Source organism: Podarcis filfolensis, assembly GCF_964270895.1.
Source record: "Podarcis filfolensis genome assembly, chromosome: 15".
Lineage (NCBI taxonomy): Eukaryota > Metazoa > Chordata > Lepidosauria > Squamata > Lacertidae > Podarcis > Podarcis filfolensis.
Window position 1 is genome coordinate 2,920,410 of NC_139618.1, and position 18,851 is coordinate 2,939,260.

Consider the following 18,851-nt stretch of genomic DNA (forward strand, 5'->3'; position numbering starts at 1 on the left):
GTGAGCTTTTCTGTTCGATTACACTGGCGTCATTAAAATTCAGTTAATGATGATGATGATGATGATGACTGTAAGATGTTCTTAAAAGGACCGCCCTACAGGGCCGCCACACTTACTAGCGGGAGGCTTCCGTCCTAGAGGGAATCCACTCTTCGTTTCAGTTCTGCACGTTTCCAACCCCCACCCCTTACTTAAGCCATACTCAAGAGTAGACCCAGTTTCGAATGGGTCTACTCTGAGTAAGAGCTCAGGCAGGTACATCCCCCTCCTTTAAGTCACTCTTTTTTTTGGTAGAGGGGTAATGAAGTTACTCTCCTCCCTTTTGCCCCCCCTTCCCTTAAGTTACCCTCCCCCACCTCCAGTCACCCCTCCCCCACCCGACCTGTCAGTTGCCTCCCCTCCCCCACCCGACCCCACCCGTTGCCTTCGCCCTCCCTCTTCTCCATTCCCAATGAGGGGGGGCTAATGGCGGCCCCCTCCCCGCCTCCGCCTTCCTCGACCCCTCCCCGGACGCCTTACCTCATCCCCATCTTCACCATCCTCCTCCTCCTCCAGCACCTCGGCGGTTTCAGGAGCAACACCGCCGCCATCTTGACTCCCTCCCTCCCCGCCGTCCCCTCCCCCTCCCTCCGGCCCCGCGGAGGCTCCGCCCACTCCTCCCCCGCTTCCCTCTCCCTCACCGCGAAGAGTCCTGGCAGCTCCGTAGAGCGGCCATCAAAACAACCATGCGAAATCGTTATAACAACCGAGAGAATATACACCTCAACTCAAGGGGTTTAGGGTGCATTGCCACCCTCTTTCTATTTCTCTTGACCCTCCAGAAGTGTGTTTTGAAATGGGTGCTTGGGCGACGGGAGCTCACTATGTTTCTTTCAGGACCTGCGCGGCAGCGAAGCAGCAAACTCTCCCTCTCCCGGAGAGCAGGACGGCAGCGCCCGGCCAATAGCGAAAAAGGGCCGAGGGGGGCGTGGCTATGAGGAGCCGGCCAATGGGAGAGCAGGATTGGGGCGGACGTGATAAGAGAGAGGAGGGGAAGGGAGCGGGGTTCTGAGGGAGAGGTCGGGGAGTCTATAGAGGTAAAGGGTGTAGCGAGAGACGCATCAGATAAGACTTCCGGGAAACGATGGAGAGCCAGGAGGGAAACCACACAAAAATAAAAAATGAAGTCGCCTGGTCGGATGTCACACAGGCGGGGCTTCTGCACCTTTAATAGTTGGCTGGAAAAAGGAATTAAGCGAGCAATTAAAGGTTCAGGAGCCCATTCCTCTCTTGCAGTCGGTCACCCATGCAGGGGAAGCAATGAGGCAGGATTTGGGGTGCGAAAGTACAGCCACCACCCAGCAGAATGAGGAGCGCCCCCATGCAGCACTGCTTGCTTGTCACATTTTGAAGGCAAGCGGAGATAAACAGATTTCATCTAAAGAGGGTGCTGAAAATACCATTTAAACCCAAAGTCCCAAATTCCATCTATTCAGCCCTGGGGTGTTTTGTTGAAGGGCATGGGAATACTTTAAAATACATTTTTTCTACTTGAGAGAGGTTGACATGCTGGTTCCTTGAGAGGTTGATATGCTGGAGTGCTCACCAGCTTACAGGTGTTTCTTTGCCCATAATTCACTGGGCAACCGCCATACCCATTTCCTGGATTGTACTTTGATTAGAACAGCCAGCACATAACCTGAAAGATTGTGTCTTCCCATCCCCCAACAAACTCTTTCTTAAGGTCAAATAAATATGCCATATTATCAAGGTTGGTGAGCTTGTTTTTCTTTGCTGCTCATTTTTTTTCTTAAAGGACAACATATCTGTACCTTTAAGAGTATAAAAGGTAAGAAATCAATGTGGTAGAGAGTATGGAATTATAGTGATGGTCAAAAGTTCACCTATGTTTTCTTACCTGCTATTTAGCTGTAGGAAGCACATAATTTATGTCCATAAAAATGTGACAACCTTATAATTATTTGGCTGCTAGCCAACAGAAGTTATAAATATTTAGTAGAAGTTTAGGGAAGTTTTTAATATCTGATGCTGTATTGTTTTTAATATTCGGTTGGAAGCTGCCCAGAGTGGCTGGGGAAATGCAGCCAGATGGGCGGGGTATAAATAATAAATTATTATTATTATTATTATTATTAATGAAGACCAGCAATGAAATGCATAAAGATCATAGGATTTTCCTTTGTTGATTTTTTTTAAGCAGTTGGTGATAGCTTTATTTTTAACCATCTGTATAAGATTCAGGATAGAGTATTGAATGAGTCGGGGCTTGAAGATGTATAATGCATAACACTGAAATGAAGGGTTCTGCCAGACAACCTCTTTATTGAGCATTCATCCTGATTCATTTGCAGGGGGATTGGGAGATGTTGGCTAGATTCCATTGCATCCAAGCCGAGCATTATTCCACATTTTCCAGTGCTTTTCTCTGTAACTTTCCTTAATGCAAAAAGTCTGATGGATTATAAAATTATGCATGGCATGGAGGGAGTGGATAATGAAAAGTTATTCTCCTCTGTCAAAGCACTAGAAGTGATGGGCTGGATGTTGGAAGAGTCAGGACATATAAAAAAGGACTTCTTCAAGCAGTGCAGAGTTTAAAGTATGCCAATCGCTCCCACAGAAGGCAGTACGACCACCAGTTTCAATGGCTTTGAAAACGAATTCATGTTGAAAACAAATCCATGTTGAAGGCTATCAACCAGCCACAATGGCTGTGCTTTGCCTATGCCTCTGAATGCCAGTTGCTGAAAACCGTAAGAGGGGAGAAGCTTCCCCTTGGGGCATCCGGTTGGCCACTGTGAGAGCAGGATGATTGACTAGTTCGTGCCCTTTGGCCTGATGCAGGAGGCTCATTCTCTTTTATTGGATCATAAGGTAAGTTTGGGGAAGCAGTTTGTTGAAGGGCAGTCAGGGGAGTTGATTGATTGTTGCAAGCCTCTGCTATCCTTTCCGCGCTGTTTATGCATGGGTCCAGGTCACTCCACCCCACGAGAAACTTCAGACTGATTCTGGCGTGAATCTCATTTCGCCTTCTCTTTTCGGGAGAGCGCCCTTTGGCACAGAACAAACGGAACCATTCCGTCGCGGAACGAGTTCCTGGCCGGATTCTTTATGCGTGGCGCTCCCCTTTTCTCCCGCTTCTCCCGTCATGGAGGCAACGGGGTTGTTCACCCTGCTGTTTCCTCTGCCTTTGCTATGGCTGCTTTCTTGCTGGTGGCTGAGGCGGCAACGCGGAGCGAGGTGGCGGCTGGGGAGCGACCGGAGGCTTTTCGCCGTCGGACCGGCGACGCGCGCCCTGTTCGTGACGGCGCACCCTGATGACGAAGCAATGTTCTTCGCCCCCACCATCCTCAGCTTGGCTCAAGCCAGGCTATGGCTACTCTGCGGGTCCACAGGTGAGGAGGAGGAGGGGGCTAGCGTAGCGTTGCCTAGCAACCATGACGTCTGTTTTCGAAGCGCTCCCGTCTCTCAGGAGCTGTGCGTATGGCGTCATCACGCTGCAGCAGCCATTTTATATTGATCGGAAGTGCGCGCACAGGTCGTTCTGACGTCACAGGATTATTATTATCATCATAATGTCATTGTTACTGAATACAGTATATTATTTATTGTATAAATAAATAATATATTTATATTTATATTTATTGTATAAATAAATAATATATTGCAGTGTGTTTATTATTATGTCAATATTATGTATTTTTTTATATAGTGAGAATATATAAGTGAGAATTCTATTATTTTATACTTAATTTTTTACTGTTTTATTATATAGTGCCAGCTAAGTGAGAATTACAGGATGTGGTGGAAGGCCCAGGTGATGGGCCCCCTCCCTCCTCAGTTTGCCATATTAGTAAAATGGGTATAACACCACTTTCCCCCAAAATTGAAACTACTACTACAGTGGTACCTTGGGTTACATACGCTTCAGGTTACATATGCTTCAGATTACAGACTCCACTAACCCAGAAATAGTGCTTCAGGTTAAGAACTTTGCTTCAGGATAAGAACAGAAATCATGCGACGGCAGCGGGAGGCCCCATTAGCTAAAGTGGTGCTTCAGGTTAAGAACAGTTTCAGGTTAAGAACAGACCTCCGGAATGAATTAAGTACTTAACCCGAGGTACCACTGTATATATTTGCATACAACAACTTTTGACTAGCCAGCCTATAAGGAATGGTAAGAGATTCATTTATTTATAAATATATGAAAGGGTAGATTTTTGAAGCATTGCTTATCTCAAGGACAGGGAAGCTTTTTCAGCCTCAGGGCCACATTCTCTTCTGGGCAGCCTTTCAGGGGCACCATGCTAGTGGAAGGTGGGGCCAAATGTAAAATTTGCCATTTGTACAGTAGGCTAGTTTCTACACACTCCTGGCTATTCTCTACCCAGACAAGCAAGAGGTATTATTAAGGTTCAAGGACACATTCCAGCCAGGCAAAAGAAGTAAAAGCCAGCGAGGCCGCTACATCCACACACACTGTTTCTTAACTGGGTACAGAATAACTGCAAAATGTCCCAAGCTCAACCAGTGGCATCTGCAATTTTTCTTTTTAAAACAATTAGCACATAGCAGGGGGTGAGAAAGACCCATTTCTGCTTGAGACTCTAGAGAGCCACTGCCAGTCAGAGGAGGCAGCGCTGGGCTAGGTGAAGAAATCCAGTGACCTGGTATAAAGTAGTTTCTTCTCCCTTCCAATCTAAAAATTGCAATTTAAAAATAACAGGGAGGAACTAGACCAATGTAGCAGAGCCTTTTTAGTGGTGACACCCTCCTCCCTTTGGAATTATTTAGCAATTAGATTCTCTATATTCTTCTGGGAGGCTGTTGCAGGCGTACTTCTCTAATACATATATGTATATGTTCGTTTCTGTGCATATTCTGCTGCTTTTACCTTGAGATTTTATAAATTAACGCGGTCAAACCCCACTTTCGGGCTTCCTATATACATTTGGTTGACCGCTGCGAGAACAGTTGGGCCTCTGGTCTATTCCAACAGCGCTCTCCTTATGTTAAGGTTTTAACAACATCCTCTAATTTGAACACTTTGGTGTGTGAGTCAGAAGAGGCACTTTATAAATGTTATAAATAGGTATGGAATTGGCAGGATTTGAGAAGTTCACTCAAGACCTGCAGTTAACCCTAGCATTATAGATATCTTTTTAAAAAATAGATATTAAAAGTTTCCTTCGAAGTTTTACAGACTCCAAGCACTTAACTCAACCCAGTTGGCCAAATATGTTTCGCCTTCTCAGATTGCTTTCTGGTTGCATGGTCCCCAGTGCAAGCGCCCGTGGATGCCAGCGTGCCCAACAACACCTTTTATGGTACCTGCAAAAGGTCTCAGTAAATGTCCCCCTCAAAAATCCTCAGTGCTGTTTGCTTTTCCTGCTCAGTTCCTGTTTTCACTGGCTACGCCTCTCCCACATCAAACACGCTCTTTTAAACATGCCCACGTTTCAGTTGGTTGCCAGGATTGGACCCCAGCTGAAATATACTCGGAGTCGAGTGTGGATTTCATGCTCTTTATTCAGCACATAGTCGTGAGGAACGCAAGTTCTCCCGAAATGTCTGCTTTATATACATTGTTTACACAATGGGCCCCACGTGATTGGCTAATTCCGGGATTCTCCTGTAGGCCAATCAGGTTGCGGATTAACTTCCACCAGGAGTTGGATTGGGTGGCTCCTGTGGACCAATCAGACTGCTGCATTTTGGATCCTATTCAACTCAGTACATAACACCAGCCCTACGTTCTGTTCTGAACAGAGGAGAGATGCAAAGAGCTTCTCTCTCTGAGAGAGTGTGGCGGTGACAGATGGAGGGGCATGCCTGCGCCGTTTCGTGGTCCTGTCTCGCTTTCGATACGGCAGCCATTTTGTGTTATACCATGCCCCTGCCCCTCCCTCTGTGGCCATTTTGTGACTGGCGCCCACAGCACTCTCTCAAATTTCCAAATGTTACTCCTATCCATCCCCCCAAAAGCAACCTCTGCAGCCTATCGCCTTCATATCCTGGCAAACCTAGCAGCCTGTACTAAGGTGCTGTAGAATTCTTGGAACTTTTTACAATGCAGCAGACTAACGTCACCAGTTTTGTTAAACTCAAGAAAATCTCTTTAATATTCCCTTCTTTGCTCCGTTATTTTAACGCAAGCTGCCGGTCCCTTGGTGCTTTCAATTTCCCACAGGAGGGAGGATTCTGTGTTGCAGAGTGTGACAGCTGTCTTCTTTCGTATTTCCAGGGAATTACTACAGCCAAGGGGATGTCCGGAAGAAGGAACTCCTGGACAGCTGTTTGGTTCTAGGGATCCCGCCTTCCAATGTGACCGTCATTGACCACAGGTAGCTTTCTACACTTAAAATGCCGGTGCTCTTACACAAGAGGAGCCCTGCCGGATCAGGCTAGCGGCCCATCCAGTCCAATAGCCTGTTTTGACAGAGGCCACCAGGTGCCTATTAAGGGGAAGTCCACAAGCAGGACGTGAGTGCAACAGTGCTCTCCCCCATTTGAGACTTTCCTCTCCTGTGGTTTCCAGCAACATAAGGAGAGCTGTGCTGGATCAGGCCAATGGCCCATCTAGCCCAGCATCCTGCCCTCAGAGTGGCCAGCCCAGATCCCTGTGGCAAGCCTACAACAGGTCCTGAGCACAAGAGTGTCCTTCTTACCAGCAACTGGTGTTCAAAAACATCACTGCCTCTGACTGTGAAAACAGAGCATAGCCTTCGTGGCTAGTAGCCATTGATCGCATTATCGCCCTCCGTTCATTTGTCTGAATCCCTTCTGGACAAATCTAAAAGCAATGAGAGTTGCTGTTGCACGCAGATCCAACTTGTGGGCTTTCTGTTATTTATCCGATCTACTCTTGTGTTTGTATCCACTGCAGTGAAATTTTTCATAGAGGAACTGTTAGGGCCGGAGTCACCAGCTTGCGAGGGTGATGGGGAAAGCGCCGGCGTCATGACATTGTGCACATGAGCCTCACTCCTCACTCCCTAAGCCAGGCAGAAGCTTCCCAGGCTTTCGGAAGGAGGTGCCAGGGAAACATTTATGGGACTAGCCTAGGCCCCCTAGTCCACTGACCACACGCCACTGATCTACCGCCACGCTCAGCCGTGGTGTACTCGGTTCTCCTCTTCCCGTTTTATCCTCCCAACAACCTTGCAAGGTAGGTTAAGCTGAAAGATAGCGATTGGCCGCCCAGTTGACTCTGTGGCTGAGTCGGGATTTGAACCCAAGTCTCTCAAAGTCATGCGTTTAAAGCCAATTTAAATCGTGCGACTTCCCGCCCCCAAAATCCTGTGAACTGTAGTTTGTGCGGCGTCGTGGGAATTGTAGCTCCGTGAGGGGTACAGCTCCAAGGACTCTTTGGGAGAGGTCATGCATGTTATATACACACTAAGGAAGTGATCTCAGGTCCCAATCTGATGTTGCAATCACAGCATCACCACCAAATGTGTCCATCCCAGTGCTGCAATTCCTGCCCGGTCGGGGAAAGTGAGAGGAAGACATAGTGACTCAGCCTTGCAGGGCTGTATCTACAGAGGCTCCACCGCCCCAGTGACCCTGTGACTTCTCCTTCAAGTCAGGGAGGAGCGATCGAGACACAGATCTGAGAAAAACACAATGCGTTGTATTTAGACCAGTGAAGGTCTGCGCTGGGTGAAGCAGGAAAGTGACAGGTTATCACTGGGCAGGCCTGTAGGCGTGTAACTTTTCCACCTAGCAAAACAATTGCAGAGCAATTTGTTCTGCTTCTGATATTGGGGAAGATCAAACGCTTTCTATGGAGCGACGGATCCTCTGCTCCCGGTTACTGATAATTGCCTGATGTTCCAATTTGGAGACTCTTAATTCCTTACTAGGGACGCGGGTGGCGCTGTGGGTAAAACCTCAGCGCCTAGGACTTGCCGATTGTCAGGTCGGCGGTTCGAATCCCCGCGGCGGGGTGCGCTCCCGTCGTTCGGTCCCAGCGCCTGCCAACCTAGCAGTTCGAAAGCACCCCTGGGGGCAAGTAGATAAATAGGGACCGCTTACTAGCGGGAAGGTAAACGGCGTTTCCGTGTGCTGCGCTGGCTCGCCAGATGCAGCTTGTCACGCTGGCCACGTGACCCGGAAGTGTCTTCGGACAGCGCTGGCCCCCGGCCTCTTAAGTGAGATGGGCGCGCAACCCCAGAGTCGGACACGACTGGCCCGTACGGGCAGGGGTACCTTTACCTTTACCTTTAATTCCTTACTGCATGCAAGAGCTAGAGAGGCATCTCTTTTTAGAAGAGGCATCCGCTCCTGAGAGAGGGGAGTGCCTCTTTGCAGATCAGGGAGGGGGGGAAATGTGACCCTCCAGATGTTATCAGACTCCAGTGCCCATCAGCATGGCCAGTAGTTGGGGGCGATGATGTCAGTTGGAGGTCAACATCTGGAGGGCCGCAAGTTTCCCATCATCCTTGCTCGTTGCCGTTTCCCGTTCGAGCCCTGAGATCATCGTACAGACACCATGACCACTTCTCCTTTTCATTTGTGGTTGTGTTTTTTTCTTTTCTCCTCCTTGACGTTTTGTGGCAGTTCTCCCAGAGCCCCTTTGCTCCAGTTAATAGGTCCCTTTTCTCTCAGCATTGAGTAATCAAAGCACCCTGGGGATTTCCCTTTTGCTGTAAAAAACAAAATGGTGCAAAAATGCAGAACAGTTTCCCAAGAGGGTCGGGGTGGAGGAGAGCAGGGACGGATCTACCATGAAATTAATGAAACTTAAGCTCCAGGGCTCCTAATCTCAGAAGAGACCCAGAAGTGACTTTAGTGCACATTGCTTAAAAAATCTTGGGTCTAAGAGACCAAATTTGTGTCACACAACTCAAATTGATTAATTTTTTGTTCTATATATATTTCAATAACCTCAACGTTTGAGAGTCAGTAGCACAGATTACAACCAGGGGTGGTGATCTGTCGGGGAACAGCCTCATTGAAGACCCCAATTCTTCTAGGACTGCCTCTCCCCATATAAACTGTCCCGGACTCTGCATTCATCCTCTGAGGCCCTTCTTTCTGTGCCTCCTCCGCAAGAGGTCCAGAGGGTGGCAACACAAGAACAGGGCCTTTTCTGTAGTGGCTCCCTGTTTGTGAAATGCTCTCCCCAGGGAGGTTTGCCTGCTGCTTTCATTACATATGTTTTAGGCGCCAGGCGGAAACGTTCTTCTTCAACCAGGCCTTTGGCTGATTAATATCCTACAGCCTTTTAAATGTATCTGTAGGAAGGGGGTGGGTTATCGTTTGGTTGCTTTGGTTTAATTATTTACTTGTGTTTTATCTTGTATTTTATTCTGTGAACAGCCTGAGATCTTTTGATGAAGGGCAGCATATAAATTTAATTTAATAGTATAAACAAACAAATGTGGATACCCAGACTTTGTTGCTGGTTAGGAAGGGGCCCCCATGACAGTTCATGCCTCAAAAATGTAGGGGCGCTACAGGGGGAGAGGGAGCAGACGATAGGAAAGAAGACCCTGGCTTTGCACTAGAGTTTCTGGTTTCAGTTCTTGGCAGTAAGACTGGATATGCCCCTTGCCTTAAAATTTTGGAGAGCTTCTGCCAATCAGTGTAGATATAACAGCCTGACTTGGGGGGAAACCATCTTCCTGTGTCTGTTCAAACCAGAGCTTAATTCAGAACCATGAGGACTAGAATCTTGCTTTGTTTTTAGGGGGAGGGTTGTAGCTCTGAGGTGGAGCACCTGCTTTGCACACAGGTTCAACAACTTGGGTCTCTGGGCGGAGCTGGGAGAGAGCCCTGCCTGAAACCCTGGAGAGCTGCTGTCAGTATAGTGGTACCTCGGGTTAAGTACTTAATTCGTTCCAGAGGTCTGTACTTAACCTGAAACTGTTCTTAACCTGAAGCACCACTTTAGCTAATGGGGCCTCCAGCTGCTGCCGCGCTGCCAGAGCACAATTTCTGTTCTCATGCTGAAGCAAAGTTCTTAACCTGAGGTACTATTTCTGGGTTAGTGGAGTCTGTAACCTGAAGCATATGTAACCTGAGGTACCACTGTACTGAGCTAGAATGCACCACTGGTCTAGATCTGTATCAAGTCGCCTGCCATGTCACCCCTCATAATTGCCAATGATTGATATTCAGGGGGGATTAGCCCTGTTGGCTAAATGCACCCTCCATCCTTGGAGACAGTATACTCTGAATATCCAGATGCCCGGAGCATCCAGCCTAGAGGGGGCTGTGGGCTGCCAGCTGAACATCTAGGAATCTGATGCTGGTTTCTCCCATCTCTTTGTGAGTTTCCTGAAGACGTCTGGCTCAGGATGCTGGTCCAGGGATGGAGACATCCCCTGATCCAGCAGGAGTCCTAACCAGCTTCTGTCTGTCTCCTTTTCACAGCAGAAATGTTGTTTGTATGAACCATACTTGTCCCCCCAAATCAGACCCTTCTGCCAGGGCTCTGGGGCGATGAGCATTCTGCCCTGTGGGATGTAAACAGGACACATTTCCAAGGCTTCTTTCCTCTCTTCTCCACCCACCCAACTGAAGTAGGTTATTAACTCAAAGGAAAGGACACCACGTTCTCTCTCTCCTTATTCCCCTGCACTCTACGAGATGTTTTGTTTCCCCACCCTATCTTCTCGGTGACTGAGAACGCCAGGCTGTCCTTCACAGCAACATCTGCAGTTTCCCCCCTTGCAGCGAGATGCAGATAAATATCAACATTGCGGCTTCCATCTGATGACGCCTGACCTGGCCTGGTCCCTGCCAGAGAAAATAATAAGAGTCCGAGAGAGGAGATTTGTGTAAACAGGCGAGCTTCCCGCTCCCTTCCCCAGCTGCTTCCAAAGTTCTGCACTTAGAGAAGAAGAACCAGCTTCACAGATATAATATGAGGGACACCTGGCTTGCCGGCAGTACACGGGAAAAGGATCCAGGGGTCTTAGTAGACCACAAGCTTAACACGAGTAAATAATGTGATGCAGCAACAACAAAAAAGCTAATGCTATTCTAGACTGTGTTGTAAACAACAATTGCCCTTTTCCCTTATGGGGTATCCAAGAGCCCATATAGAGTCCTTACGTAGGTTCCCTATTGGTAGGAGAGAATAACAGAGGCCAACCAGAGAATATTGAGAAGCAAAGCAGCTAGTAAGCTTGATCTTTATTGATCTGTTGCAACAGGGTGCTCCCCTCACCTGCAGGAAAGGAGGAGGAACCCAGAAAAATGGTGTGCAAGGCCTTATAAAGACTTTTAAAATTGCCACCCTGTAGATCAAGACCCAGGACGTGGGTGGCACTGTGGGTTAAACCACAGAGCCTAGGACTTGCCGATCAGAAGGTCGGCGGTTCGAATCCCCGCGACGGGGTGAGCTCCCGTTGCTCGGTCCCAGCGCCTGCCAACCTAGCAGTTCAAAAGCATGTCAAAGTGCAAGTAGATAAATAGGTACCGCTCTGGCGGGAAGGTAAACGGCGTTTCCGTGTGCTGCTCTGGTTCGCCAGAAGTGGCTTAGTCATGCTGGCCACATGACCCGGAAGCTGTACGCCGGCTCCCTCGGCCAATAAAGCGAGATGAGCGCCGCAACCCCAGAGTCGGTCACGACTGGACCTAATGGTCGGGGGTCCCTTTACCTTTACCTAGATCAAGACCACCCCCAGAAACATCATACATACATCACAGAAGGGCTGTAACCTAAGACCACCCTCCAGATACATCACACCTACATCACAAAAAAGGCGGTCTAAAACAGAAATTTGAATGTTGTTTTTCTCCTGTCCTTGTTTATCTCCTGTCTGGCAGGTTACTTGATTGGGGAGCCTGGCCAGTCTTTTGTAATGATAAATACTTAGTTCCTGGGCCAGGTCACAGGCTCACACCCTATTCAAACACAGACATACCCTTAAGACAGGATTTGTGAAGGAAAAGACAATGGGGAGGCTTTTCCACTTTGACCTTGCAGAGAAAACATTTGCTCAGTTTAGGAATCAAAATGGTTCCAGGTCGGTCTTCCTGTGCTGATCTATGTACGTGCTTGGTTGGTACACTTATGAACGCTACCATATATCTAAGACCTCAAAATTCCTATCACAATATCATTTCTTAGACGCCTTGCACTAAGATCGTCCCAGGCAGGACTTACAACACAGTAAAAATACAAAATGCAAAGGAAATCGAGGATCCACTTTCTCAAGGGGTCTTTTCCCCTAGTCGCCTGGAGGTGATTCTTCCTCGCCATAGGCAATCAGCTGTTCCTGACTAGCTTTCAGGAAACAGCTATGCAAATTTCGGCTGCAGTTTTACATGTCCTTTTCCCTGCTTGGTGTCTAAAGGATCACTTAACCCTCCCTTGTTCTCCCCCTCCTGTGTGCAAAACCCATTTGCGTTTTGAAACGGGAGCAGGCAAGGCAAGGGATTTTGATTCCTGCAGGAAAGTAGGTCATCGGGTGCTCTGTCTCTCTCTCTTTTTATTGCGCTCTGCAGACCAATGTGGTTCTCCTTTAAGGGAGTGAACTTGGCTGACACTGCAGATGGTCAATTTCCTCTTCCCAGAACCCTGTACCTCAGACGGAGCCCCTGTAAGCTCTGTGTGCTGCAGATTGAAAGCAGGCAAATATTTAACGAAGGGGGGGGGCGTTGTTGGCTTTGGGTTCCTGCCTTGGCAAGGTCATGTCACCAGACAAACACAAACATGCGCTAGTAGCCCAGAACTGCAGGGAGGAGGAAGCAGGATGGACACAGGTTGTTTCGACGTGGTAGCTGCCATCATTCCAGCACTGAATAGGTTAAGAATGGCTTGACACCCAGAAAAGATCTGTGGCCAGGTTTTGTTGTTGAGTCGTTTAGTCGTGTCCGACTCTTCGTGACCCCCTGGACCAGGCACTTCTGTCTTCCACTACCTCCCGCAGTTTAGTCAAACTCATGCTGGTAGCTTCGAGAACACTGTCCCACCATCTCGTCCTCTGCCGTCCCCTTCTCCTTGTGCCCTCCATCTTTCCCAACATCAGGGTCTTTTCCAGGGAGTCTTCTCTTCTCAGGAGGTGGCCAAAGTATTGGAGCCTCAGCTTCACGATCTGTCCTTCCAGTGAGCACTCAGGGCTGATTTCCTTCAGAATGGAGAGGTTTGATCTTCTTGCAGTCCATGGGACTCTCAAGAGTCTCCTCCAGCACCAGAATTCAAAAGCATCCATTCTTCGGCGATCAGCCTTCTTTATGGTCCAGCTCTCACTTCCATACATCACTACTGGGAAAACCACAGCTTTAACTATACGGACCTTTGTCGGCAAGGTGATGTCTCTGCTTTTTAAGATGTTGTCTAGGTTTGTCATTGCTTTCCTCCCAAGAAGCAGGCGTCTTTTAATTTCATGGCTGATGTCACCATCTGCAGTGATCATGGAGCCCAAGAAAGTAAAATCTCTCACTGCCTCCATTTCTTCCCCTTCTATTTGGCAGGAGGTGATGGGTGTCTTTAAAAGAGGATAAGACAAATGAATGCATCGGAGGATAAGGCTACTAGCCGCAAGGCTATGCTTGCCACCACCGCTGCAGGCAGCAGTGCTTCTGAAGACCAGCTGCTGGAAAAGTTGCTCTTGCACCCAGTTGCTCTTGCTTGTGGGTGTCTGCTGCGCATCTTGTTGGCCACTGTGAGAACAGGATGCTGGACTAGATGGGCCACAGGCCTGATCCTGCGGGCTCTTCTTAGGTCAGCAGCTGCTTGCCACAATGCCTGGGTCCTCTCTGCACCATTGGAGGCCTCTGGACGTCAGTTCCTGAAGTTCAGGAGCACTGCCGTTGTGCCCAAGTCCTGCCTGTCCAAGGCAACACAATGACCAAATACAATGATATGATATCTGTAAAGGGAATTGGAGTTGCTCGTGCGTAAGGGGGCTGCTGCTCTAGGCAACGTTGTCTGGCTAAACCTTTCCCTGGCTGGACAGCCCTTTCTCCGTGGCTGTGTCAGTCACTGGCAGCATCCGTCAGTGGGCGTTTCCTGAACTTCTTCCAACATAAAAGCTCTTTGACGCCAAGTCTCCGCCTAGCCTCCCTGCGCGGAAGTCTTCTGCGCAGAGTGGGCGTGGCCAGCGGAGGCCCTGGGCTCTCCCCGCTGGTCTCTGTGGAAGAGTCTTGGAGCCATCTCTCCGAAGTCCTTCCCTGCTCCCCTTTCTTCCTGGTGTCACGCCGATTTCCTTCCCCAAAGGAAGTGTTCTCTCTCTCCCTGCTGGTCCCTTCTCCTGCATCGCTGGGGAGCCTTACCTCCACTCTTGGCTCCGATGGCAGTTCCCTGACAATATCAATATACACTCTTTATATAATATGAAATATCATATTTTTTGCTCTATAAGACTCACTTTTTCCCTCCTAAAAAGTAAGGGGAAATGTGTGTGCGTCTTATGGAGCGAATGCAGGCTGCGCAGCTATCCCAGAAGCCAGAACAGCAAGAGGGATTGCTGCTTTCACTGCGTAGCGATCCCTCTTGCTGTTCTAGCTTCTGAGATTCAGAATATTTTTTTTCTTGTTTTCCTCCTCCAAAAACTAGGTGCGTCTTATGGTCTGGTGCGTCTTATAGAGCGAAAAATACGGTATATGAAATCACATAAACGGAAAACTTAGGAATCTCTGAAAGTCACAAAAAATGCACTCTTAATGGATTCTCTAGAAAACATAAAACCAAATAAACATAAGTCTTTGAAGACTATGCAAGTCTCTGAAAGAAGCAATGTATCAGATTCTTATCTGGGGCAAACAGGCTTCAAAGCTTTGTTTATGGTGTCCAATGCTGCCGAAGTAGTTCGCAAACAGACAAACAGTGATTCCGGATGTACCTACTGTTTCATGGAATAATTCTTCAGCACAGCAGAAGGATACAGAAATGCTTCATAAACATCTATATGGTGAATGGAAAAATAGAACAACAATTGCTATGGAGCAGTGGTCATAAAGTCATGTAGTGACTTGCATAGTATGTGACTTTCAGAGATTTGTCTTCATAAAGTTTTTGTATGTTTTTATGGAAATGGGTCTTGGTTGAGTTTCTGAACCTTCCAACCTTGACTCCACTTTTCGAAGTGGATCATTCATCATGCACAATGGCTGTGTTCAGGTTCTGCTTTTGGGGCTTCCGTTTGGCCATGGTAAGAGCAGGCGGCTGATCTCAATGGGCCACTTTCGACCCGACCCAGGAGCCGGGCTCTCCTTCCATCCTTAGGACGTGAGAGCAGAGACTGTGGCTGATGAGGAAGCTTTAGCTAAGTCTGGGAGCTCTGTGGTCCCCACAATCCACTCCCCTACAAATTTCCAGGAATTCTGTCCCATGGACAGCGGCTGCTGAAAGTTGTAGTCCAAAACCTCTGGAGGGGACAAGGCTGCAGGAGGCTGACTTAATGGTTCTTTCAGCCTAGTGAAAACATTTAACACTCTGCAAGCCAAATACCCCCTCTCCCTCCAGCGGTCTTGGCAGAGAAATTCCCAGACATCCCCCCCCTTTTTTAAATGCAAACAGATTTTTGCTCAATTTGCTGAACATGGCAAATTATAACCAGCGCAGACATCAGGCTGGGAACTTTGCTCGCCAACAGTTCCTGGAAGGAGCTGGATTTCACAAACCTCCCCACCCCAATGGGATGCTTAGCTTAGGGGAGGAGGAAAATGTAAAAATGTGCCACTTGATCCAACGAAGGAAACTTTCCCCACAACTTCAACTTCTTTGCCCGAGTTTGCCTGGGTTGGCCATGAAACCCTTAATGCGCATTTGGAAAGGATTTTAGGGCATATCCTATGGTGCAGGCTGAGTTTGCTCGCCAGGCCTATCCTGACTGGGCTTGCTGGGGGAAGCTGAAGTGGGAGCAGGGAGCTTTCAAGCAGGCTAGGCGTAGGCAAAGTCAGGCCAGGCATAGTCAGAGCAGGCCGAGGCAAAGTCAAGTCAGATTGAGGCAAAGCCAGGGCAGGTAAAGTCAATGAAGGTCTTTCTGCGCAGGTCAGGACCATGGCTAGCTCCCAATGGCTCCCAATGGAGCTTTATCCGAACGCCAGGATGACAAACCACAGTTCATAGTTTGACAAAGAACAACTTCCTTTTCCCCTGATTCAAACATATTGTAGGTGATTAGTTGGAAGGCGGGCGGATTCTCCCAATCTCACCTGTGCAGGAATGAGGTCGGGGAGGGAGGGGAGAGAAATGAAAGGGCCGCATTCCCTTCTGAGAAACCTCCCGGGGGCCACATGTCAGTGGTGGGCAGGGCAGCAATTTGGCCTTTGTACAGTTGGGTGGTTTCTAAAAACATTTGCATGCACCCCTCTTTCTGCCAAGCAAGGAGCGTTATGGGAGTTCGTGGACAACTTTCCAGCCAGGCAAAAGCACTCAAGGGGTGCAAAACTGGGTCAGTGAGGGAGGGTCTTGAGGGCCAGACAGAGAGGTATGGGGGGCCGCAATTGAAGCCCCAGGTTTAAGCTTCCTCTCTCCAGCTTTTACCTTAAACTCGGAGGGTGACCTGTTTGGTAGGTTGCCTCTTTGCTGATTCAGAGCTTGCCGAGGAGAATGCTTGCACGTGGCCGGGGTGTGTGTGTGTCAAGGGAGGGCAAGTGCAGCCCCTGGTATAGCTGTACTGCTGCTCTCCTCTCCCAGCTCCCCGCCTGCGAGCCACTCGTGGCTCCCTGCTGCCAGCCGAGATCACAATGCGCTCTAATGCGTTCAGCCTCCAACTAAGCCAACCCTTTGTCTTCCGTTTTTGCTTCTTTGGATAGGAAAGGAAGCTTGCTCTCATTTCACCCCTCTCCCCAAAATTCAGCAGCAAGCTTTGCTGAAAGCCCGCAGGAACCAAGTGTGGCTTTTAAGCTTGAAGCTCAGAACACATAGTGTGCGCGAGAGAGGGAGGATCTTGTGCTGTGTGGCTCCCAGAATTGGTGCTGATAACGCCAAGGTTGCAGGTGTGATCCCTGTATGGAGTGCTGGGGGAACCCAGCCAGATAGGTGGGGTGTAAAAAATAAAGTACTATTGTAATTATTATAGTATGGGGCAGTTGTATCGTCGGGGGTTGAATTGGATGAGCCTCAGCGTCCCTTCTCACTCTATGATTCTATGATCCGTCAAGCCCACCACCAGCTCCTTCCCTGGCCCACCAGCCAATATTATTTTTATTTATTAAATCAGTATTCTGCCCTTCATCCAAAGATCTCAGGACAGTTCAGAGCACAAAAATACAGACTAAAACCACAAAGTACATGATAAAAACAAAGACAAAACAAACCAATAACCTCCCTCCAAAATTTAAATTTGAAAGATTTTAGGCTGTAAGGAATTTGATATGACAAGAAAGTAGTTGGACTGTGGAACTCCCTTCCAACCTAGATGGCTTTAAAAGGATTGGACAAATTCAAGGGGAAGAGAACTATTGACGGCCACTAACAGTGATGGAGATTCTGCTCTCCTCTCATGGTTTGAGGCAGCAATGCTTCTGAACCCCAGTTGCTGGAAACTGCTGAGGGAAGAGGGCTGTTGGGCTCAGATTTTGCTTGCAGTTTTTACATGGAGGCATCTGGTTGGCCACTGAGAGAACACGATGCTGGACTAGATGGGACGTTGGCCTGATCCAGCAGGCTCTTCTTATATTCTTACATTCTTAACGTAAGAAGAACCTGCTGGATCAGGCTAAAGGAGGCCAAAGGAGGTTGAATCCTGACAAGAAAGAAGTATTGTTTTTGGGGGACAGAGGGCGGGCAGGTGTGGAGGACTCACTGGTCCTGAATGGGGCAACTGTGCCCCTGAAGGAGCAGGTGCGCAACCTGGGAGTCATTCTGGACTCACAGCTATCCATGGAGGCACAGGTCAATTCTGTGTCCAGGACAGCTGTTTACCAGGTCCATTTGGTACGCAGGCTGAGACCCAACCTGCCCATAGACTGTCTCACCAGAGTGGTGCATGCTCTAGTTATCTCGTGCTTAGACTACAGTGGTACCTCGGGTTACAGACGCTTCAGGTTACAGACACTTCAGGTTACAGACTCTGCTAACCCAGAAATAGTACCTCAGGTTAGGAACTTTGCTTCAAGATCAGAACACAAATCAGCCGCGGTGGTGCAGCAGCAGTGGGAGGCCCCATTAGCTAAAGTGGTACCTCAGATTAAGAACAGTTTCAGGTTAAGAACGGAACTCCAGAACAAATTAAGTTCTTAACCCGAGGTACCACTGTACTGCAATGTGCTCCATGTGGGGCTACCTTTGAAGGTGACCCAGAAACTACAATTAATCCAGAATGCAGCAGCTAGACTGGTGACTGGGAGTAGCCATCAAGACCACATAACACTGGTCTTGAAGGACCTACACTGGCACCCACTACATTTCCTGGCACAATTCAAAGTGTTGGTGCTGACCCTGAAAGCCCTAAACAGCCTTGGTCAAGTATACCTGAAGGAGCATCTCCACCCCCATCGCTCAGTGTGGACACTGAGGTCCAGCGCCAAGGGCCGTCTGGCGGTTCCCTCACTTCGAGAAGCCAAGTTACCTGGAACCAGGCAGAGGGCCTTCTCGGTAGTGGCACCCGCCCTGTGGAACACCCTCCCACCAGATGTCAAAGGAATAAACAACTATCTGACATTTGGAAGGCATCTGAAGGCAGCCCTGTTCAGGGAAGTTTTTAATGACTGATGTTTAAATGTATTTTTAATCTCCTGTTGGAGGCCACCCAGAGTGGCTGGGGAGACCCAGCCAGATGAGTGGGGTATAAGTAATAAATCATCATCATCATCATCATCATCATCATCATCATCATCATCATCATCATCTAGTCCCGCATCCTGTTTTCACAGGGGCTGACCAGATGCCCCCAAAGGGATGCTGAAAAACAGGGTCTGCGCTCAAGAGCAACTCTTTCCAC

The 18,851-nt window shown here is 48.5% G+C and overlaps 2 protein-coding genes across 6 annotated transcripts in view; one reads left to right on the forward strand and one right to left on the reverse strand.

The window, feature by feature from the left end:
- NCOR1 (nuclear receptor corepressor 1) overlaps positions 1 to 639 on the reverse strand; it is a 110,761-nt gene extending 110,122 nt beyond the window's left edge. For 3 of the 5 annotated variants that reach the window (XM_083587343.1, XM_083587345.1, XM_083587341.1), the window contains exon 1: positions 520 to 631. The gene's annotated coding sequence lies outside the window, so the exon portion shown is untranslated. Of the gene's footprint in view, positions 1 to 519 lie in introns of all 5 variants that reach the window. The other 2 variants (XM_083587344.1, XM_083587342.1) reach the window with 1 other exon arrangement.
- A 2,056-nt stretch (positions 640 to 2,695) lies between these two features.
- The window catches only part of PIGL (phosphatidylinositol glycan anchor biosynthesis class L), a 39,037-nt gene continuing 22,881 nt past the window's right edge, over positions 2,696 to 18,851 (forward strand). The window contains exons 1-2 of the mRNA XM_083588016.1: positions 2,696 to 3,395; positions 6,248 to 6,347. Coding sequence (XP_083444142.1) covers positions 3,149 to 3,395; positions 6,248 to 6,347 — 347 coding nt within the window. The 5' untranslated portion in view covers positions 2,696 to 3,148. The remainder of the gene's footprint in view (positions 3,396 to 6,247; positions 6,348 to 18,851) is intronic.